This window comes from Diceros bicornis, chromosome 10 (assembly GCF_020826845.1).
Source record: "Diceros bicornis minor isolate mBicDic1 chromosome 10, mDicBic1.mat.cur, whole genome shotgun sequence".
NCBI lineage: Eukaryota > Metazoa > Chordata > Mammalia > Perissodactyla > Rhinocerotidae > Diceros > Diceros bicornis.
Window position 1 is genome coordinate 56610271 of NC_080749.1, and position 21559 is coordinate 56631829.

The following is a 21559-nucleotide window of genomic DNA, read 5'->3' on the forward strand; positions in this document are numbered from 1 at the left end:
TGTTTTTGGTAAACGTTTTTTGCCAGTACATTCAATTAAAAAAACCTTCAACTCTGCATAAACAATGTATCATTATAAATAAATCTTATCATTTAGTTGCAGAAATTACAAGATTTTGTAATTTATGGCAAATATGCCAAATCCAGGCTGCTGCCTCTTTTTGTAGTTTTATTGAAATACAATAACACTCTTCTGTTTACATATTGTCCATGGCTGCTTTAGAAGAGTTGCATTGTTGCAACAGAGACCATATGGCTCTCAAAGCCATTTACTATATTTACTATCTGGTCCTTTACAGAAAGTTTCATGATCCCCTACTCGATAACATAAAATTCAATTCTATCATTCCCCATTCCCATCAATATCTTACTTGAATGTTCACGGTAAGATCTCAAGTAAAAAGGTACTCATAGCTTTTTAATTCCACATACCACATTAAATTATCACAAATCCTGAAATAGGCTGAAACTAAAGAAGTTAAATTTTAATTGGCATAATTGGTAAAAGTATATACTTCTCAAAGCAAAATACTTAGATTTGGACTCTATTTGACATGGAAAGTTCACTGCAATCAAAAGTACAGCTCTAACATCAGATTTCAGTTTACTACAACCTAGTCTACTACTAGTTAAGAACCTGGGCTCTGTGGTCAGAAAGGTTTGGTTACAATCTGGCTGTAGCTACATGACCTCAGATGGGTTAATTTCACTGTAAAATTAAGATAATAATATTCTCAACTCATAGAATTGTTATGAGGATTAAATAAGATAATGTTTGTAAACTAATAGCTCACATTTCTTGAATAAATATTATTTCAGATGACTATTTTCACACAACTAAGTATTTTCAAAGGAGCATTTAATGGTAATTACTGGGACCAACTAATATCCATTGGTTCTTTTTTTTTTTTTTTTTTGTGAGGGAGATGAGCCCTGAGCTAACATCCATGCTAATCCTCCTCTTTTTGCTGAGGAAGACTGGCTCTGAGCTAACATCTATTGCCAATCCTCCTCCTTTTTTTCCCCCAAAGCCCCAGTAGATAGTTGTATGTCATAGTTGCACATCCTTCCAGTTGCTGTATGTGGGACACGGCCTCAGCATGGCTGGAGAAGCGGTGCGTGCCCGGGATCCAAACCTGGGCCGCCAGTAGCGGAGCGTGCGCACTTAACCGCTAAGCCACGGGGCCAGCCCTCCATTGGTTCTTAATTTAGTCTCTAACCTAGCCACTGCAATAATAAATTACAAGCATGTCATCATTATAAAAATGGAATTGTCTTTATATTTGCCTATTTTCCATGCAGTTTATATAGAAAATTTCAGATTTTACCTGGACAAATTGTAACCTAATATATCCTTCAAATTAGCTAGTCAATTATCTTTTACTCACAAGGAACATTTTAAAAGGTGGTTACACATTATGAAAGCCATTAAATTGCTGCAAAAGGTACTGAGATCAATGAAATCATATTAAGATTTGGTCATTTAAATTATTTTTTAAAAATAAGGCATCAAATACTATAAATCACTTTTCAGCTGATTTTCAGATAAAACATAATTCAAAAAATGACATTTTTCTTCCAGATAAATAAAAGTTTAACATTTATTAGACTATATTAAAATTAGCTATTACTCTTTCACTTCTTGAACAAAGACTTCCTCTGAATGTGCACTTACCCTGTGAAAATTAAAGTACTCTTTTAACATCACTCATGTGCTACTCAAAGGTGAGGTCTATAACTAGTTAACAAAGACCACCACGTCTAGCATTCCATAAAAGAGATTTGGCCTAGTAATTCCTAAATCTAAATTTAGGCAGAAAAAGGAGAAAAATGATGTAGAAGAGTCAGGAAAGGAAGAAAACAGTTTCATCGATTTCAAAGGAAAAGCAGGTAACAAAGAGTTACAGTATCAATTACTGAAAATAGCTGGCAATACCAAATCTATATTTGGTAAAGTGTTATGAAATATTCTGGTAGTCTCAATTTAAAATATCCAAGATTTGTCTACTTTTAGCCACTTGCCATTCACAAATGCTTTGTATTATAATTATTCTAAAAAGTTTCTAGTACTCAACAAAGTAGTCATAATGGTTATATTCAAAATTTCCTGCATTTAAATGCAAAATGCCATCCACCAAAAAGATTTACCAAGCATTCCACATCAGTCTGGAAAAGTATTATAAGGAGTGTTCCATAAGGTCAATGCTTGATTGGAAGATGTTTTAACTTCCTTATCAGTGATCAATCAATGATTCAATAAAAATCATACTCACTGAGTATGAGGACATGTCTATATTTTTAAATTTGAAATGAAGCAGATAGAATCAAAATGAGATTAAAAACTACTATATTACAATAAACATAAGGAAGAAAACAAAGTTTAAAATAATGATTAAAACAGGATAGTTGTTAAAAGCATAGACTCTGGGATCAAACCATCTTGATTTAAATTTTAGCGCCACCCTGTTTATTAGATGGGCATGGAGCCTTTTCTAAGTTGATGACATCTCTCAGTTCAGCTTCCTCATAATGAGAATACTTACCTCTTATGGTTGTTATGAAGAGTAAATGAGATAACCAATGCACAGAGCTCAGCCAGAGCAAGCACAGGAAAAGTACTTAATAAGCAATAACTATTTGAAGTAGTATACATTTAAAGGTTCCAGAGATTATAATAAATCAAAAACAAGCAATCTAGAATTTCAAAAGCAATTATTAAAATAAATATAGATACTTATTAACAAATATTTTCCTAAAGTTATTTATGAACTTGTTTAAATGTGTAAATTCACAATTTACGTAAAAACTTAAATCTATCTCTAGATTGCTATTAAATAATTCTTGAGATGCACATTCTATAATACAAATAATTATCTCTTAATTTATCAGATTTTTAAGTACTGATTCTTTACATACTGGTAGGTTTTGTCTTTGTTTTGGTATTAAGCTGTAGAGGAAAAACACCATACAACAGTTAGGAGGCCTGGATTTTCATCCTAGCTAATACCACTAGTTCCATATGTGAACTAAAAAGTCTTGTATCCACTCTGGATCTCGAATTTCTTTAAAGAGTATTGGAAGAACAACAAAGACAATCCTCTTATTTTCCTTGGTCAAAGACTTTCTGAACTATTGTGTCCGGTTCTAAGCCTCATGAGAAAAAATTTCAATAACTATGATTCTAGTAATGAGAAGAAAAAAAAATCTTTAAGCCTATGAATGATGCACATATGCAGATGTGAAGACTCTTAAATTCAGAGTGAATTTGGCTGTTTGTAAGTGTGATTATGAGATGTAGTTAGATGGAGCATGGGAATATATCTTCCAGAGAGTTTCTATTTTTGAATTTCTATAAATTCAGATCTCTGTTGTCTAAATTTATATAAATATGATTCCTTTAAATAATCAAAATAATCAAGACCATGCATCTGACATCTCTTCTCTTTACTTTCAAAATTTTCTGAGGTCTACATTCACTGTATCATCTTCTTCACATCCTACTCACACTAAACTCCTTTAAATTCTGCTTCTGCACTAATTCTCTACTAAAATTGTTTTCTCAATAGGTTGACGGCTTTTTATTAAGAAAAATGACTCCATAACCTCTTCTTTCCCATAGAGGCAAAGCTTTTTGAAAAAAAAAAAAAAAGAAATACTTGCCCAACATTTCACTCCTCAACCTAACGCAATCTGGTTTTTTGTCCTCCTTCGTAGCTACCACAGTATCACCCACCACTGAAACTACCATTGCTTTGGTTACCAACAAACTTATAATATCACCATTACTGTTATTATCATAAGCTACTCTTTATCAAATCCCTGTTATCTGCTAGGAACCACACTAGGTGCTTTATGTGAGTTTACTAGTTTCATCTAATGTTTAGGCAAACTCTTGGACATAACTCCTATCCTCAGTTTTCAAAAGAAGAAACCAAAGCTCAGAAGCTATGTAACTTGCCAAAAGTCTCGCAGTAAAATTAGAGATGGAGCCAGGATTCAAATCTCAGTTTTTATAACAATGCCCTCACTCTGTTGTACAACCTGCCTGATTCAATGGCCACATTTGTCTTCTACTTACTTGACCCTCTGCAGACTATGACAGTGGATACCATCCCTACAACACCTCAACTTTCTAGATGCCAGATTAGTCCTGCTTTTAACTCTGATCATTCTTTCTGTCTTTTTCCTGGGCTTCTCTTTCTCCATCTACCCTTAAATGTTAATGTTCCCTGGGGTTCTGCCATAGGTCCTCTTATTCTATTCTCTTTCCCCCGTTTTACTCAATCCCATGGTTTCAGTAACTATCACCTAAACTTCCTAATGATTGCTAATCTGTATCTAGAACCTCAACATTTTTCCTGAGCTCCATATGAAATAATTAACTACCTATAAACTGCACCACAAGGTTGTAACTCCCACTCAACAGATCCAAAAGCAAATTCATTATCTTCTACACAAACCTACTCCAATTCTTATGTTTCTTATCTTACTTAAAACACTAACATCTAAAATAGTTACCCAAGCCAAAAACCTAGGTGATATCTTGACTCCTCCTTCCACTCCCCATTTGCCAAATCTAAATGCCATCAAGTCCTATCAATCTACTCTTAAATCTGAATTATCTCTTAAATCTCTCCCTTTTTCAACTCCTTTGCCACAACTTTATCTAGTGCAGGCCTTTATTTCTTACCTATATTAGATGATAACCTAATTGATCTCTACGTCTTCACCCTTTCTCTCTCCAATCCATTCTGCATGTTACCAAAAAAAAAAAAAAAAGTGTTCTTTCTAAAATGCAAACTTGATCTAAAATGCAAAGCCCCCAGTGGCTTTCCATGTTCCATACAAGATAAAGTCCCAAACTCCATAACGTTGCATACAAAATCCTTCATAATTATCCCTCCTTCATATAAAGCTTTTTGTTTGGGCATATGGCTCTATTTGCAGTCCCTCAAGGTACCAAGTTGTTTCTCTCTTCTTATCTTTGAACATGGAATGAATCTGAAGAGTCCTTTCCCAACATGCTCTCAAAGCAAATTGTTATTAAAATTTATAATGCATTGTGATTTGTGCCTACCTTCATTGTGGTCCTTAGTGTGTTGTTATTTACATGTGCATACCCTTTTTAACCAAGAGCGAACAGGCAGGAACTACATCTTTGTAGCCCCAGGATGTGGCAAGGTAACTGGCACAGAGTATGAGCTTAATAAAGATCTATGAAATGAATTTACTTTACTCCTGCATATCAATATCAAATTTCCAACTGCCTATTACCCAACTTACATGGTGTAGTAGGCAGAATAATGGCCTCCCAAACATATCCACATCCTCATCAGTAAGTAAATATATTATATGACATGCAAGGGGATAAAGTTCCAAATGGAACTTTCCATCTTAATTCCAGATGGAATTAAGATTGTTAATCAGCTGAATTTATGTTGCCTGCTGCAATCAAGAATTTCAGCCTAGGGCCGGCCCCATGGCTTAGCGGTTAAGTGCGCGCACTCCGCTGCTGGCGACCCAGGTTCGGATCCCGGGCGCGCACCGACGCACCGCTTGTCTGGCCATGCTGAGGCCGCACCCCACATACAGCAACTAGAAGGATGTGCAGCTATGACATACAACTATCTACTGGGGCTTTGGGGGAAAAAAAAAAAGAATTTCAGCCTAACTTCAGGAGACCATGCAAAAAAGCTAGCTCCAAACAGAAAATTTGCTAATAACACCTACCACTTGCTAGCCTTTAGTTGAGTTTGCCGTGTTGTTCTGCTTTTTTTTTGGTAAGAAAAATTGGCCCTGAGCTAACATCTGTTGCCAATCTTCCTCTCTTTGCTTGAGGAAGACTGTCCCTGAGCTAACATCTGTGCCAATCCTCCTCTATTTTGTATGTGGGATGCCGCCACAGCATGGCTTGATGAGTGGTGTGTAGGTCTGCACCCAGGATCCGAACCCACAAACTCCGGGCTGCCAAAGCAGAGCGTGTGAACTTAACTACTATACCACCGGGCTGGCCCGTATTGTTTTGCTTTTTAAATTAACCCTATATTTTGCTTTATACTTCTTTACCTCTACATCTACGTTTTTCATCACCTTGATGATTTATTTCTACTCTAGTTTGTCTCCTACCTTTCTCAACTTCAAACAACCTGCACCTTGCAGTTCACCAAGGTCTCACTGGGTAAATTACTATTTTACAACACTTAAACAAAACTCATGAATTCTAAAAAAAGTTTCCAGATGGTATCAAGATGGCGGCATAGGCAGACTCTGAACTCACCTCCTCCTACAGACACAACAAATTTACAACTACTCTTGGAACAATTACCCCTAAGAGAGAACTGAAAAATGTATAAAAAGAACCTCCACAACAAGGGACAGTGCTGACTGAGGTGGAAGAGGCAGAAATTCCTTCCTGGAGAGAAAAAAGCTACCTTCTAGCTGTGACACTTCACAGCTGGCCGGGAGCAACCTTAAGGCACGAAGCCTCCCCTGGGGGAGTGGGGGATCTAAGCAGGGGAGCGTTATCACAATAAGCAGCTTTTGGTCTCAGCATAACCAAGAGGAGTGTCATAATACCTGGCTTTGCTGGCTATTAAATACAATGGGGAATGCCCCCAGAAAAGCTATTGGACATAGGGGGAAAAAAAAGAGCCTGCTCTTAAAGAGCCCATGCACAAATTCACCTGTTTTAGAAAGCAAAGTAAAATCACCAGAAAGAAAGGTGCACAGTCCTTTGGTGAAAAAAGACTCACCTGATACACTCTGGGAGCATCTTGGTGAGGGATGAGACTTCTCCAGGGATGGAGACATTGGCGCCATCCATTATTGTGATGGAGTATAGGCATGCTGACACGGATGCTGGCAGACGCCATTGGAGTTCTTCGCCTGGCCTGTTAGGACAGTGGCCTGCCCGACCCACTAGAGCACCAGTTTAATTCAGCTCAGCCAGGGCAGGTAGCCTGCCCTAGAGACTGGTCCTACCCAACAGAAAGCCCTCAGGCAACTTGTGGGCCCACATAGGTGGGGTGCCTGGAACATCTGCAACCAGGCAAGTGGGTTCGCCTCTGCAGGGCAGGGCATGCATGAGGGGCAGGCCTGGGTTGGTGGAGTGTGTGGGGCCTCTGCAGTGGGGCGACTGAGTCCACTTCAGTGGGTCAGGGCATGCGCACAGGGCAGGACTGTGTTGATGAGGTGTGTGGCCTTGCGGGCAGTGGGGCCTGTCAGCTGCAGGAGACTTGTGCTTCTCAAACAGCCACAAAGGGGACTGGCCCCACCTTCCAAAGCCTGAAACAACTGGGTGCTCCCATGCCTGGGGCTGGGCCCACTCAGCTGCCACCCTGAGAGACCTGACAACAGCCTTGCAGGCCAGAGGCCCACAGCAATTGTAAGCCCCTGAACCTAGCAACCAGCCACACTGGGGGCCTACCCACTTAACAGAAAAACTGCAACAGGAATGTGCTGTTAGACCTTGCAGCCAACTGTGCTGGAGCTCCCCATGCCCAATAAAGTGACTGAAAGGACCATAGCAGCCACACACAGTTGAGCATTACAACCCGGCCAGGGGTACCCTAGCCTCCCCAGACACCTGCAGCAAGAACAACCCTGCCATAACAGAGGGACACACATAGCCCACACAGGGGAAACTCCTGGAACATTCTGAACTGGCGATGAGAGGGAAGCACACTGCTGGGCCTCATAAGGCATCTCTTACATGAGGCTACCTCTCCAAGATTGGGAGACTTAGCTGACCTACCTAATACATATAAGCACAGAGAAAGAGGCAAAACGAGGAGACAAAGGAATATGTTCCAAGTAAGGGAAGAAGCCAAAACTCCAGAAAAAGAACTAAACGAAACAGAAATAAACAATCTATCTGACAAAGAATTCAAACAAAGAGTCATAAGGATGCTCACTGATCTTGGAAGAAGAGTGGATGAACTCAGTGAGAACTTCAACAAAGAATTGGAAAATATAAAAAAGAATCAATCAGAAATGAAGAATACAAGGGGTCAGCCCAGTGGTGCAAGAGGTTAAGCGCGCGCATTCCGCTCCGGCAGCCTGGGGTTTGCCGGTTTGGATCCCAGGCATGGACTGACGCACCGCTTGGCAAGCCGTGCTGTGGCGGCGTCCCACATAAAGTAGAGGAAGATGGGCACGGATGTTAGCCCAGGGCCAGTCTTCTTCAGCAAAAAAGAGGAGGATTGGCATTGGATGTTAGCTCAGGGCAGGTCTTCCTCACAAAAAAAAAAAAAAAAAAATGAAGAATATAATACTGTAATACTGGAAATGAAAAATTCAGTAGAGCATTCAATAGGGGAGTAGATGATACAGAAGAACGGATCGGTGAGCTGGACGAAAGACTAGAGGAAATCACCCAAGCTGAACAGATAAAAGAAAAAAGAATTAAAAAGAATGAGGACAGTCTAAGGGACCTCTGGGACAACATCAAGTGCACTAACATCTGTTACAGGTGTTCCAGAAGGAAAAGAGAGAGACAAAGGGGCAGAGAATCTATTTGAAGAAATAATAGCTGAAAGCTTTTCTAACCTAAGAAAGGAAACAGACATCCAGATATAGGAAGCACAGAGAGCACCAAACAAGATAAATCCAAAAAGGCCCACACCAAGACACATTATAATTAAAATGTCAACAATTAGAGATAAAGCGAGAATTCTAAAAGCCACAAGAGAAAGGCAACAAGTTACATACAAAGGAAACCCCTTAAGGCTATCAGCTGACTTCTCAGCAGAAACCTTACAGGTTAGAAGGGACTGGCACAATATATTTAAAGTGCTGAAAGGAAAAAACTTACAGCCAAGAATACTCTACCCAGCAAGGTTATCATTCAGAATGGAAGGAGAGATAAAGAGTTTCCCAGACAAGCAAAAACTAAAGGAGTTTATCACCAAGAAACCAGCTTTACAAAAAATGCTAAAGGGACTTATTTAAGTGGAAAAGAGAAGATCACAAATAGGAATAAGAAAATTATCAAAAAAAAAAAAGCAGGGCGGGCCCCGTGGCTTAGTGGTTAAGTGCACGCACTCTGCTGCTGGCGGCCTGGGTTCGGATCCCAGGCGTGCACCAACACACCGCTTCTCTGGCCATGCTGAGGCCGCGTCCCACATACAGCAACTAGAAGGATGTGCAGCTATGACATACAACTATCTACTGGGGCTTTGGGGGGAAAAAATAAATAAAACCTTAAAAAAAAAAAAAAGCAATAAAATCACTGGTGAAGGTTAAAATACAACAAAGGTAGCAGATCAACCACCTATGAAGCTAATATGAAGGTCAAAAGACAAAAGTACTAAAATTATCTATTTCCATGATAAGAGGGTAATGGATACACACGAACAAAAAAAGAGGTTAGATATGATATCAAAAACATAAAATGTGGGAGGAGGGGAGTATAAGAGTAGAGCTTTTAGCAAGGAGACCATCAACTTAATACAGATTGTTATATACATAGGTTATTATATATGAACCTCATGGTAATCACAAACCAGAAATCTACAATAAATATATAAAAAATTAAGAGAAAGGAACCCAAACATAATACTAAAGAAAGACATCACACCAAAAGGAAAGAGAGTAAGAAAAGAAGAAAGGAACAGAGAAGAACTACTAAAACACCAAGAAAAAAAGTAATGAACTGGCAATAAGCACATTCTTATCAATAGCTACTTTAAATGTCAATGGACTAAATGCTCCAATCCAAAGGCATAGCGTGGCTGATTGGATAAAAAATCAAGACCCATATATATGCTGCATACAAGAGACACACTTCAGACCTAAAGACACTCACAAACTGAAAGTGAAGAGATGGAAAAAGATATTCCATGCAAATGGAAATGAAAAGAAAGCTGGAGTAGCAATACTTATCTCAGACAAAATAGACTTTACAACAAAAACTGTAACAAGAGACAAAGAAGGACACTACATAAAGATAAAGGGAACAATCCAACAAGAGGATATAACTCTTGTAAATATCTATGCACCCAACATAGGAGAGCCTAAATATATAAAGCAATCATTAACAGACATAAAAGGAGAAATAGACAGCATTACAATAATAGTAAGGGACTTTAACACTCCTCTTACATCAATGGATAGATCATCCAAACAGAAGATCAATAAGGAAACACTGGCCTTAAACGACACACTAGACCAGCTGGACTTAGTAGACATATAAAACATTCCATCCCAAAACTGCACAATACACACTCTTTTCAAATGCACATGGAACATTCTCCATGATAAATCACATATTAGGCCACAAAACAAGTCTCAATATAATTAAGAAGACTGAAATAATACCAAGCATCTTTTCTGACCACAACAGTATGAAACTAGAAATCAACTACTGGAAGAAAATCAGAAAAGCCACAAATATGCAGAGATTAAACAAAATGCTATGGAACAAACGATTGGGTCAATGAAGAAATCAAAGGAGAAATCAAAAAATACCTGGAGACAAATGAAAGTGAAAATACAACATGCCAAAATTTATGGGATACAGCAAAAGCGGTTCAAAGAGGGAAGTTGATAGCAATAAAGGCCTATCTCAACAAACAAGAAAAATCTCAAACAATCTAAGAGTGCACCTAACGGAACTGGAAAAATAAGAACAAACAAAGCTCAAAATTAGTGGAAGGAAGGAAATAATAAAAATCAGAGCAGAAATAAATGCAATAGAGACTAAAAAAAGAAAATAGAAAAAAAATCAATGAAACTAAGAGCTGGTTCTTTGAAAAGATAAACAAAGTTGACAAGCCTCTAGCTAGACTCACCAAGAAAAAAAAATAGAGAAGGCTCAAATAAATAAAACCAGAAATGAAAGAGGATAAATTACAACGGACACCTCAGAAATACGAAAGATTATAAGAGAATACTACAAAAAGCTATATGCCAACAAATCGGATAATCTAGAAGAAATGGATCATTTCTTAGAATTATATGACCTTCCAAAACTGAATCAAGAAGAAATAGACAATATGAATAGACCAACACCAGTAAGGAGATCAAAACAGTAATCAAAACCTTCCAAAAAATAAAAGTCCAGGACCAGATACCTTCCTTGGCGAATTCTACCAAACAGTCAAAGAAGACTTAATACCTCTCCATCTCAAACTTGCAACAAATTGAAGAGGAGGGGAAGCTTCCTAACTCATTCTACGAAGCCAGTATTACCCTGATACCAAAACCAGACAAGGACAAGACAAAAAAAGAAAATTACAGGCCAATATTACCAATGAACATGGATGCAAAAATCCTCAACAAAATACTAGCAAATCAAATACAACGATACATTAAAAAGATTATATACCATGATCAAGTGGGATTTATTCCAGGGATGCAGGGATGGTTCAACATCCGCAAATAATCGACATGATACACCACATTAACAAAATGAAGAATACAAATCACATGATCATCTCAATAGATCTTTGACAAGATACAGCATCCATTTATGATAAAAACTCTGAATAAAATAGGTATAGAAAAAAAGTACCTCAACATAATAAAGGCCATATATGACAAACCCACAGCTAATATAATTCTCAATGGAGAACAACTGAAAGCTATCCCTCTAAGACCAGGAACCAGACCAGGACGCCCACTTTTACCACTCTTATTTAACATAGTATTGGAAGTCCTAGCCAGAGCAATCAGGCAAGAAAAAGAAATAAAAGGGATCCAAAGTGGAAAGGAAGAAGTGAAATTGTCACTATTTGCAGATGCCGTGATTTTATATATAGAAAACTCCAAAGAAACCACCAAAAACTTTTAGAAATAATAAATGAATACAGTAAAGTTGCAGGAAATAAAATCAACATACAAAAATCAGTTGCATTTCTATACATTAACAACAAAGTAGTAGAAAGAGAAATTCAGAATACAATCCCAGTTACAACTGCAACAAAAAGAATAAAATACCTAGGAATAAACTTAACCAAAGAGGTGAAAGACCTGTACACTGAAAACTATAAAACACTGTTGAAAGAAATATAAGAACACACAAAGAAGTGGAAAGATATTCTGTGTTCTTGGATTGGAAGAATTAACATAGTTAAAAATGTCCATACTTCCTAAAGCAATCTACAGATTCAACGCAATCCCTATCAAAGCTCCAACGACATTTTTGTCAGAAATAGAACAAAGAATCCTAAAATTTATGAACAACAAAAGACCCTGAATAGCAAAAGGAATCCTGAGAAAAAGAACAAAACTGGAGGTATCACACTCCCTGACTTCAAAATATACTACAAAGTTATAGTAATCAAAACAGCATGGTACTGGCACAAAAACAGACACACAGATCAATGGAACTGAACTGAGAGCCCAGAAATAAACCCACACATCTATGGACAGCTAATTTTCAACAAGCGAGCCAAGAATATACAATGGAGAAAGGAAAGTCTCTTCAATAAATGGTGCTGGGAAAACTGGACAGCCACATGCAAATGAATGAAAGTAGACCATTATCTTATACCACACACAAAAATTAACTCAAAATGGATTAAAGACTTGAATGTAAGACCTGAAAACATGAAACTTCTAGAAGAAAACATAGGCACTATGCTCTTCATATTTTCAAGTACCATGTCTGACCGGGCAAGGGAAACAATAGAAAAAATAAACAAATGGGACTACATCAAACTAAAAAGCTTCTGCACAGCAAAGGCACCCATCAACAAAATGAAAAGACAACCTAACTGGGAGAAGATATTTGCAAACCATATATCTGATAAGGGGATACTATGCAAAATATATAAAGAACTGATACATCTCAACAACAAAGAAACTAACAACCCAATTAAAAAATGGGCAAAAGATCTGAACAGATATTTCACCAAAGAAGATATACAGACGGCCAACAGGCACGTGAAAAGATCTTTAACATCACTAATTATCAGCGAAATGCAAATGAAAACTACAAGGAGATATCACCTCACGCCCGTCAGAATGGCTATAATTAACAAGACAGGAAAAAAGTGTTGGAGAGGACATGGAGAAAAGGGAACTCTCATACACTGCTGGTGGAAGTGCAAACTGGTGCAGCCACTATGGAAAACAGTATGGCGATTCCTCAAAAGATTAAGAATAGAACTACCATACCATCCAGCTATTCCACTGCTGGGTATTTATCCAAAGAACCTGGAAACACAAATGCGTAAAGATATATGCACCCCTATGTTCATTGCAGCGTTATTCACAATAGCCAAGACTTGGAAGAAACCTAGGTGCCCATCGAGGGATGAATGGATAAAGAAGATGTGGTATATATACACAATGGAATATTACTCAGCCATAAAAAAGGCTGAAATCCGGCCATTTGTGACAACATGGATGGACCTCGAGGGTATTATGCTAAGTGAAATAAGTAAGAGGGAGAAAGTCAAATACCATATGATCTCACTCATAAGTAGAAGATAACAACAACAACAAACAAACACATAGAGACAGGGATTGGATTGGTGGTTACCAGAGGGGAAACGGGGAGGGAAAAGGGTGAAAGGGGTGATTAGGCACATGTGTATGGAGATGGATTGTAATTAGTCTTTGGGTGGTGAACAAGATGTAATGTACACAGAAATCGAAATATAATGATATACACCCAAAATTTATATAATGTTATAAAACAGTGTTACCACAATAAAAATAAAAATAATGAAGTGAGTATAAAAAAAGTTTCCTTTTATTTCCTTCAACTTCACACATTTATTAAGCAACCACTATGAGTAAGGCACTACTGAATGAGACTCAGAGTTGTATATAGAGGTAGCAAGAAAAGATAACACAAAATTATGAAATACACTAATGCAAGGTAAGTGCCATTAAAAAAGAACCAACAAATTACAAGGAGGGTTCAAGAAGAGCGAAATTAAACTCAGTGATGGGATGAAGAAAGGGTTTATGGTAATGATGGGCATTTAAGATGGACACTGAAAAATGGACAGGGATAGAAATATCTTTGTTACCTATATTAAGGTACACGTGGTAGTTTTTAAATAAGAGTCTAAAATTCTTTGATTCACCTCCCATCAAATGAACGAGGGGAGATGTCTATGTCCCCTCCCTTGAATCTGTGTTCTGTTACTGTTTGACCAAGAGACTATAGGTGTGTCAGTTTTCAGGGCTGCTTTCTGTCCCTTGGGCTGCTTGCTCTTAGAACCCAGCTGCCATGGTAGGGGTAAGCCCAAGTGACCCCATTAGAGAGGTCCATGTGGAGAGGAACCAAGAACCAGCACCAACTCGGCACACAGTAGATCCTCCAGCCCAATCAGGTAGCTCCAACTGATGTGAGGCAGAGATGAGCTGCCTCTCCCAAACTTGGACAAAATCGCAAATTCATGAGCAAAACGAATGTTATTTAAAGCCACTAAGTTTTGGAGAGGTTTGTTACACAATAGATAAGTGTAACAGTATAGATATGACACTTAAGTAAAGAACACCCAAAAAAGTGAATATACCATCTTATAAGGTATTTTCCAGATCTTCTTAATCAAATGTTCATCCCCAAAATAGCAAAATATGAAGTATATTTCCATCTGCTATCAAGATCAAAAAAGATTAACGACTTCTACTTTAATCTTCCATATATGCCATGGAACATAAGTGAGGAAACTCTAAAAACCTACTTAAATAAGAGGTTGTAATCCATTTGCTAGAGCCATTAATTTGTTCTGCAATACTTATTGATTTCAAATTTAGCTGTGGCAGGATACAACTGACCTTTTTTTGTTGTTAATTTCACTAGTAGAGATGCAGGGTTATGCACAAAAGTAAAAGAGAATGTATAGGTAGGCAGCTTCTTTTTACAATAAATATAGGAAGGTCTGTTAAGGATCTATTTCTAGCTATCAGATAGCATTCTCCAACAATCTTATCAGCCTCCCTGCTTCAGTCATTCACTCCTATGGTTATACCTAGTCCTAGAACCTTGCCATTAAAAATAACTGCACCCCTCTCAAGTTCAAGCATCCCACTCTCAAACCACATTTACCTTTCCAGCTTACTTCCTCTATTATTCTGCCAACTCCAAGAGGATCTACAATCCATTAATTATTAACTATTAAAGGAATCAGCAAACTTTTTTTGTAAAAGGTCAGATAGTAAATATTTTAGGCTTTGTGGACCACATATGGCTTCTGTTGTATATTCTTATTCTTCTTTGTTATTTTTTAGAACACTTTAAAAAAGTAAAACCAATTCCAAGCTCAAGAGCCATAACAAACATGTTGATCTTGGCCCAGATTGGCAGGCTGTAGTTCGCAGATCTCTAAACTACCAACACAAATTTTTGACTGTCCATCATCCCCCTCTCATGTCATTATTTCCCTTGTGATCATCTTCGATGCCATAATATATTGTCATAATCACCCCCTTGCATACAATTTCACCTCCTTACATCTTCATCACTTTATCTAATCCATCAGGCAAAATCTCAACCCTGGTTAAAACCAACTCTCTGCTTACTCCACGCCTGTACCCATACAGGTAAAAACAACTGGAAAACATACAACCATGCTTTAAATTCATGACCATTAACTTTAAGTGGATGTTAGTGTTTCCTGGCATTCCTACATTTTCCTAATCCATTTACTCTCTCACTCTCCCAGACAATTATTTTATACCTCCTCTTCAGGCCCCCAACAACATCTTCCCCATTCTCATTCTCAGAGAAAACAGATACAATCAGAAGACAATTCCCACCACCTACCTATATCTGCCCATGTTCTCTGTCTCCTTACTATAGACAAACTGTGCACACTCCTATCAAAAGCCACCTCCTCCACTTGTACACTAAATCCCATCCCTTCTTGCCTCCTCATGGACACTTCACATCAGTTCCTACTCTCTCCATCATCAATTATTCAGTGTCTTCTAGGCCATTCCCAGTAGCATACAAACATGCTATCATTTCTTTCATACAGCATGTTCCTCCCCACACACAAAATGCTTCCCCTCCAGCTACCCATTTTCTACTGTTACTCAAAAGGATTCTCTCTTCTCATTGTCTCCAATTTCTCTACTCCCATACTTTCTTAGACTTGCTCTAATCAGGCTTTTGCCCCAATTCCTCTACCAAAACTGCTCTTTTCAAGGTCACCAAGGACGTTGACATTGCTAAAATCAATGGTCAATTCTGGACCCTCAACTTACTTGGCAGTAGTATTTGTCACAGAAGATCACTACCTTGAAACACTCCAATTATCATCCAGGACTCCACACTCTCCTGGGTTTCCTATCTCACTGACTACTTCTTCTCAGTTTCTTTTTCTGGTTCCTCTTCACTATTCCCAACATCTTAATGTTAGAGTGCCCTAGAGCAGCCCTGGTCTTTTTCTCTTCTTTCTCTGCATTTATATCATTGATAATCCCATCCAGTCTCATGGTTTTAATACCATCCACATACTGATGACACCCAAATTTATATCTCCAGCCCAGATAATTCCTGTTTGCCAGACTCATATTCAACTGCTTCCTTAAAATTTATACTCGGATATCTGTCTAATAGGCATCTCAAACATACATGTCCAAAATCAAACCCTGTTCTTCACCACCTCACCTCAACCCCCCTCCAAAAAGCACTCCTCTTGCAATTTCTACCATCTCAGTAAATGGCAACTCTATCTTCCCAGTTACTCAGGCCAAAATCCTGGAGGTCATCTCTTGACTCCTCCTTCTCTGACCCCATATCCAATCCATCAGGAAATCTTTTGGGTTCCACCTTTAAAATATATGCAGAATCTGACTACTTCTTAAACCACCTCCAATGTTACTAAACCAAGGTCCAAGCCACCATCAATGCTTTTCTAGATTACTGCAATAGCTTCCTACGTAGTCTCCCTGCTTCCACCTTTGCTCCCTTTGCAGCCTCACCACAGTAGCCTTTCTTTTAAAACATAATTTAGATGATGTCAATCCTCTGCTCAAAACAAAAAACAAAATAAAGTTTAAAACAAAATTTGAAAACTGAAGTTCTTACAATGGTCTACATTCTACAAAGCCCTACATACGAAACTTTGATACCTCTTACTGCCTCTCCTACTACTCTCCCGCTTGGTCAATCCAGTCCAGCCATACTGGCCTCCTTGCTATTTCTAGAGCAATCTGGGTACGGTCTCTACTCAGTCTTTGCACTTACTGATTTCTCTGTCTGGAATGTTCTTCCTTCAGATATCTGCATGGCTCATTCCCTCACTACTTTCATGTCTTTGACCAAACGTCATCTTATCAATGTGGTCTTCCCTGACAACCCTATTTAAAACTTCAACCCATCCTCACTCAAGGCAGTCCCCATTCACCATCCTTTCTTTATTTTCCTCCATCGAACATATATTTAGTCCCCAGGGCCTAAAAGAATGCCTGGCAGATAGCACACACTCAGTAAACATTTATTGAAAAAAAAACAAATGAATAAATCAGAAATTAGTACATAGAAGCCAGATTTATTCTTATATACCAATTAAAACCTTGAAAAGAAATTTAATTTTTCACCATCGCTGAACACCTATATTTCTTTATCCTATAGAAGCAATTCAGGAATTTACACCATGGCAAATTCCATTTTTCATTAAATCCAAACTTTATTACTTTTTATTCTACTAAGGACATAAAGTCTTTCCAACTCCCAGTCATGATTTCTATAGAACTAGAATAAATGCTAAGCATCTAAGCACTGTATCATTCTATTTAATATATATATGTATATATACATATACACATATATCTACTTTTTATGTTCATTTATTCCTTATCAAATGATGACACACTCTAAGATTACACACCCACTGATAAAAATTCCTTATAAAAAGGGGTCAGGGCTAAACTGTCAAGGTTATCAAAAACAAGGAATGTCTGAGAATGAAGCCTAAGAAAACATGACAACTAAATCTAATGTGGTATCCTAGATGGAATCTTGGAACATAAAAAGGACATTAGGTAAAAACTAAAGAAATATGGATAAATTATGGACTTTAAGTTAATAACAGTGAATCAATATTAGTTCATTAATTTTAACAAATGTACTATGTTAATGTAAGATGTTAATAACAGGGGGAACTTGGTTCAAAGGTATATGGGAACTCTTTGCACTAGCCTCACAATTTTTCTATAAATCTAAAAATGTCCTATAGGATTAAAAGGGGAAAAAAGGGGGAGACAGTCAGCTTAGTATCATGTCCAGTAAATATTATACTCCTTTTAGTGCCAAACCTAAGCAAATCAAGAATATTGGTCTCAAATTTTATAATCAATATCAGTATAATATATATCATTAACAACTAAGTAATAAAAAATAAAAGAAAGATATCTACTACATATGAATCAAAGTTCTGGTTCAGCAATCATGCAAGAGAGCTAGTAAAATAAGGACATCACAATTAGATTCAATTTGGAGAGCAGATCTATTCAAGCACCACATATGTACACCCTTTAGTATTTTTTCCCTTTTCTAAGTTCAGAAACAGGTGAAAAGAGGGAGAAGGGAGGGAAAGGGGGAGAGAGAGAGGAAGAGAGGAAGAAGGAAAGGACAGAAGGAGAGAAGAAAGAAAGGAAGGAACCATCAATGGTTCAAGCAAAAAAATAAAGACCTGACTTTAAACTCAGAGAAACACAGAACTTAAATATAAATAAAACGTATGACTAAGTCACCTATAAATATGATAGGAACCTAAAAGAGATTTGACAAGATTAAACAATAAAACTAAATTATAATTCTCAAAAAATAGAATAAAGTTGAGATATAGTTTAGAATTTTTTTAAAATAAGGAAAGAATTCCTAACAGCAATTAATTACTACAGACCTGGAAGAGCTAGGAATCCTAGAATAGTATACTCCAGAAGAATATTTTTAAAAGAAAAAAAAAGGTTATAAGTTTCTTAAAGTTAAAAACCATATTATATTCATCTCTTTATTCCCCATAGTGTCTGTACACAAGAGTTATTTAATACATCCTTTTAAATGAATAATTCATTTATGTTATAGCTAAATGTTAATTCTCCCCTAAAAGAGTATCCAAAAGCAGTGCCACAGGAATCCAAAGCAGAGAGACCAGCAACGGCTTTTCTATAATTACGACATGACATCAGAAGGAAAAAATTTATTTGGGCATCAAAAGTTTCTAAGGAAAGATAAGTTTAGATTCTTGAAGGAACTTATGTTGCCTAAATATTAATAAAATGTCAATAAAGGGGATCATACAACTGTTCTTTTTTAATAAGAGAGAACAGAACATACTTTTAAAAAATAACAGCAACAGCTTTCTGCAAAATATCACATTTTAAAAATATATTCACTCGGTTATTTAATAAGTATTTTTGAAAAGTTACTACCAGTTATACGAAATACTATAAAAATTATAGAAATTTGGCCTATAGGGCAAAAAACTTTATAATTACTAGAAAAAAGTATAAATTGTAGAGAAACTTAAATTGATTATGAAATACGAGTTTGATTGCAAGTATCTATGCCTAATTTATTTTAATCATATGTAAACTTTTACATTTATCAAAAGAGCAAGCCAATATTTCTATAAACCAAAATCCTACTTACAGAAGATGGGAGAGGGTAGGATTCTTCCCACATAGCTCTGCCAATTAGAAAATCTAAAACTATTATGGCTTATTTCGCACCCAAGGTCCTTATGGATATTTATAAAAGAATTGAGTTCTCAAAGTTCTAGATGTCATCCTAACTTTATAAGCCAGGCTACAATTTTGATGATTTATAACAATAGAAGTTAAATTTTTAAAAATAGTATATTCTATATTGCAACAAAAGCCTTACAAACTATATTATTATATTCTAGAGAAGCAAACAAAAAGGGAAGCCAACACAAACTCCAAAATATGTTTTCATATGCCAGTCTTGGGAATACTTTATGAAACCACTTAAAATATAGACTTTTTAAATTTTACATAATATTTAATGATATAATAGTGATGGTTTCACTAATAACCCAGCAATATAACCTAAAAAATAAAAGAGTTGACTTTATTAAATGGTAATTCAATTTTTTTCTCATTTCTAAATTATTTTAGTCTCTTCCTAAATAAAAATGTTATTTTAGAAAAAACTTCATATTTGACTAAAATCTTCATTAAATTCCTCAAAAATAAATCATATAAATGTAAGAATTTTCATAATAACAGCTATTCCAAGAGATTCTTATTTGAAGGGGGAAAAAAAATCTTACAAAATGTTTGTGAAATTACTTAAATTTCAAAAGATTAAAACCAATTATACATTTAATCTCAACAGATAACATCTTTATTTATCAAGATATACCTGTAAAAGCAAAATGAAATAAACTTATTGCCATATACTTCAAGTCATATCCTAAATTAGCAAATATAAATTAATATAAAAGCATTCTATATAAGTTTTCACACACCTCTACCACACTTTTGAACTCACTTGGGTAAATATGGATCTTTCCAACAGCAGCAGCAGTTTCTACAAAGTTATTTACCTTGTCCAGGTCTTGCAGTTACAGCTGCTCCAGCAGATGGCGGCTCAAACTCCTGTCAATTACAATAATGTTATTACAGTGACCTATTACAATGTGCAATTTATCATAAAATAGTAGTGATATCACAGCCTTACCTTTGCTTTCTTTGAGTCTGGATCAAACCTTTCAAGAATTAATTTAGCCGTTTTATAAGTTTCTTTTTCCATGACTTCCTCAAGCTGTGAACAAAAATTTCCATAAATTGTCACATTTTAAAACACACATACTATTTATTTTTATAAGTTCTATTTAAAAAGTTTCAAGTGCAAGGCTTAAAAGAAACAGCACATCATATGTCCAGATAGCATGAAAGATTTCCTACACTCAAATAATTAAAATCCAGATTTTAAAATGGCTTCTAACCTCTAATACGTTACTTGTATTTAACAGCTTTACTGCAAGGAAATACCAAATATTGCTAATTGTTTACATATAATGAGGAGAATAATTACATGCACCAACTTCAATAATGGAATGTGCAAAAATCTATCAGCCATCATTATTGGAAGTTATTAGACATGACAAGCAAATGACAGGCAATTCCTCAGATTTATTTCCTCATAGCACTTAATGCTATTAATTTAAAGAAGGTCGTTAGCCAAGAGCTTTACAAAATAAAATCTCTGTGCCAATTAACTGCTGTCAGCATCGATTTTAGATTATTTATTAGCAGAAGCAATTAGCTTGCTGCAAATGCAGTGAAAACTAACTGGGAGAACAGCCATGGAATTTGCTCAAATGACTTTAAAAGCTGAAGCTCACCCTTTTTTACTTAGTTTCAAACAACTTTAGAGGTAAAACACTGAACATAGTATGAATTTAAGTAAAAAATTTACTGAGTTCTATGATCACACTAGAGACTATAATTAAAATACTTCATTATTATAGCACTTTATTTACAAGGCACTCAAGTCACTTTATGGCTTAATACATGGGTTTAATGTAAAAAGTAATCACTAGCAAAGTATCATTTTAGCAGTTATGGCCCAACATCAGAAAAAGTTTAACTTGAGTACAAGACAGTCAAGTCAGACAGTACAA

At 36.5% G+C, this 21559-nt stretch overlaps 1 protein-coding gene across 4 annotated transcripts in view; it reads right to left on the minus strand.

The window, feature by feature from the left end:
* LNPK (lunapark, ER junction formation factor) overlaps positions 1-21559 on the minus strand; it is a 75389-nt gene that overhangs the window by 19423 nt on the left and 34407 nt on the right. For all 4 annotated transcript variants that reach the window (XM_058549302.1, XM_058549303.1, XM_058549301.1 and 1 more), the window contains exons 7-8: positions 20614-20697; positions 20480-20531 (exon numbers count right to left, since the gene is read on the minus strand). In XM_058549302.1, the coding sequence (XP_058405285.1) occupies positions 20480-20531; positions 20614-20697 (136 nt within the window). The remainder of the gene's footprint in view (positions 1-20479; positions 20532-20613; positions 20698-21559) is intronic.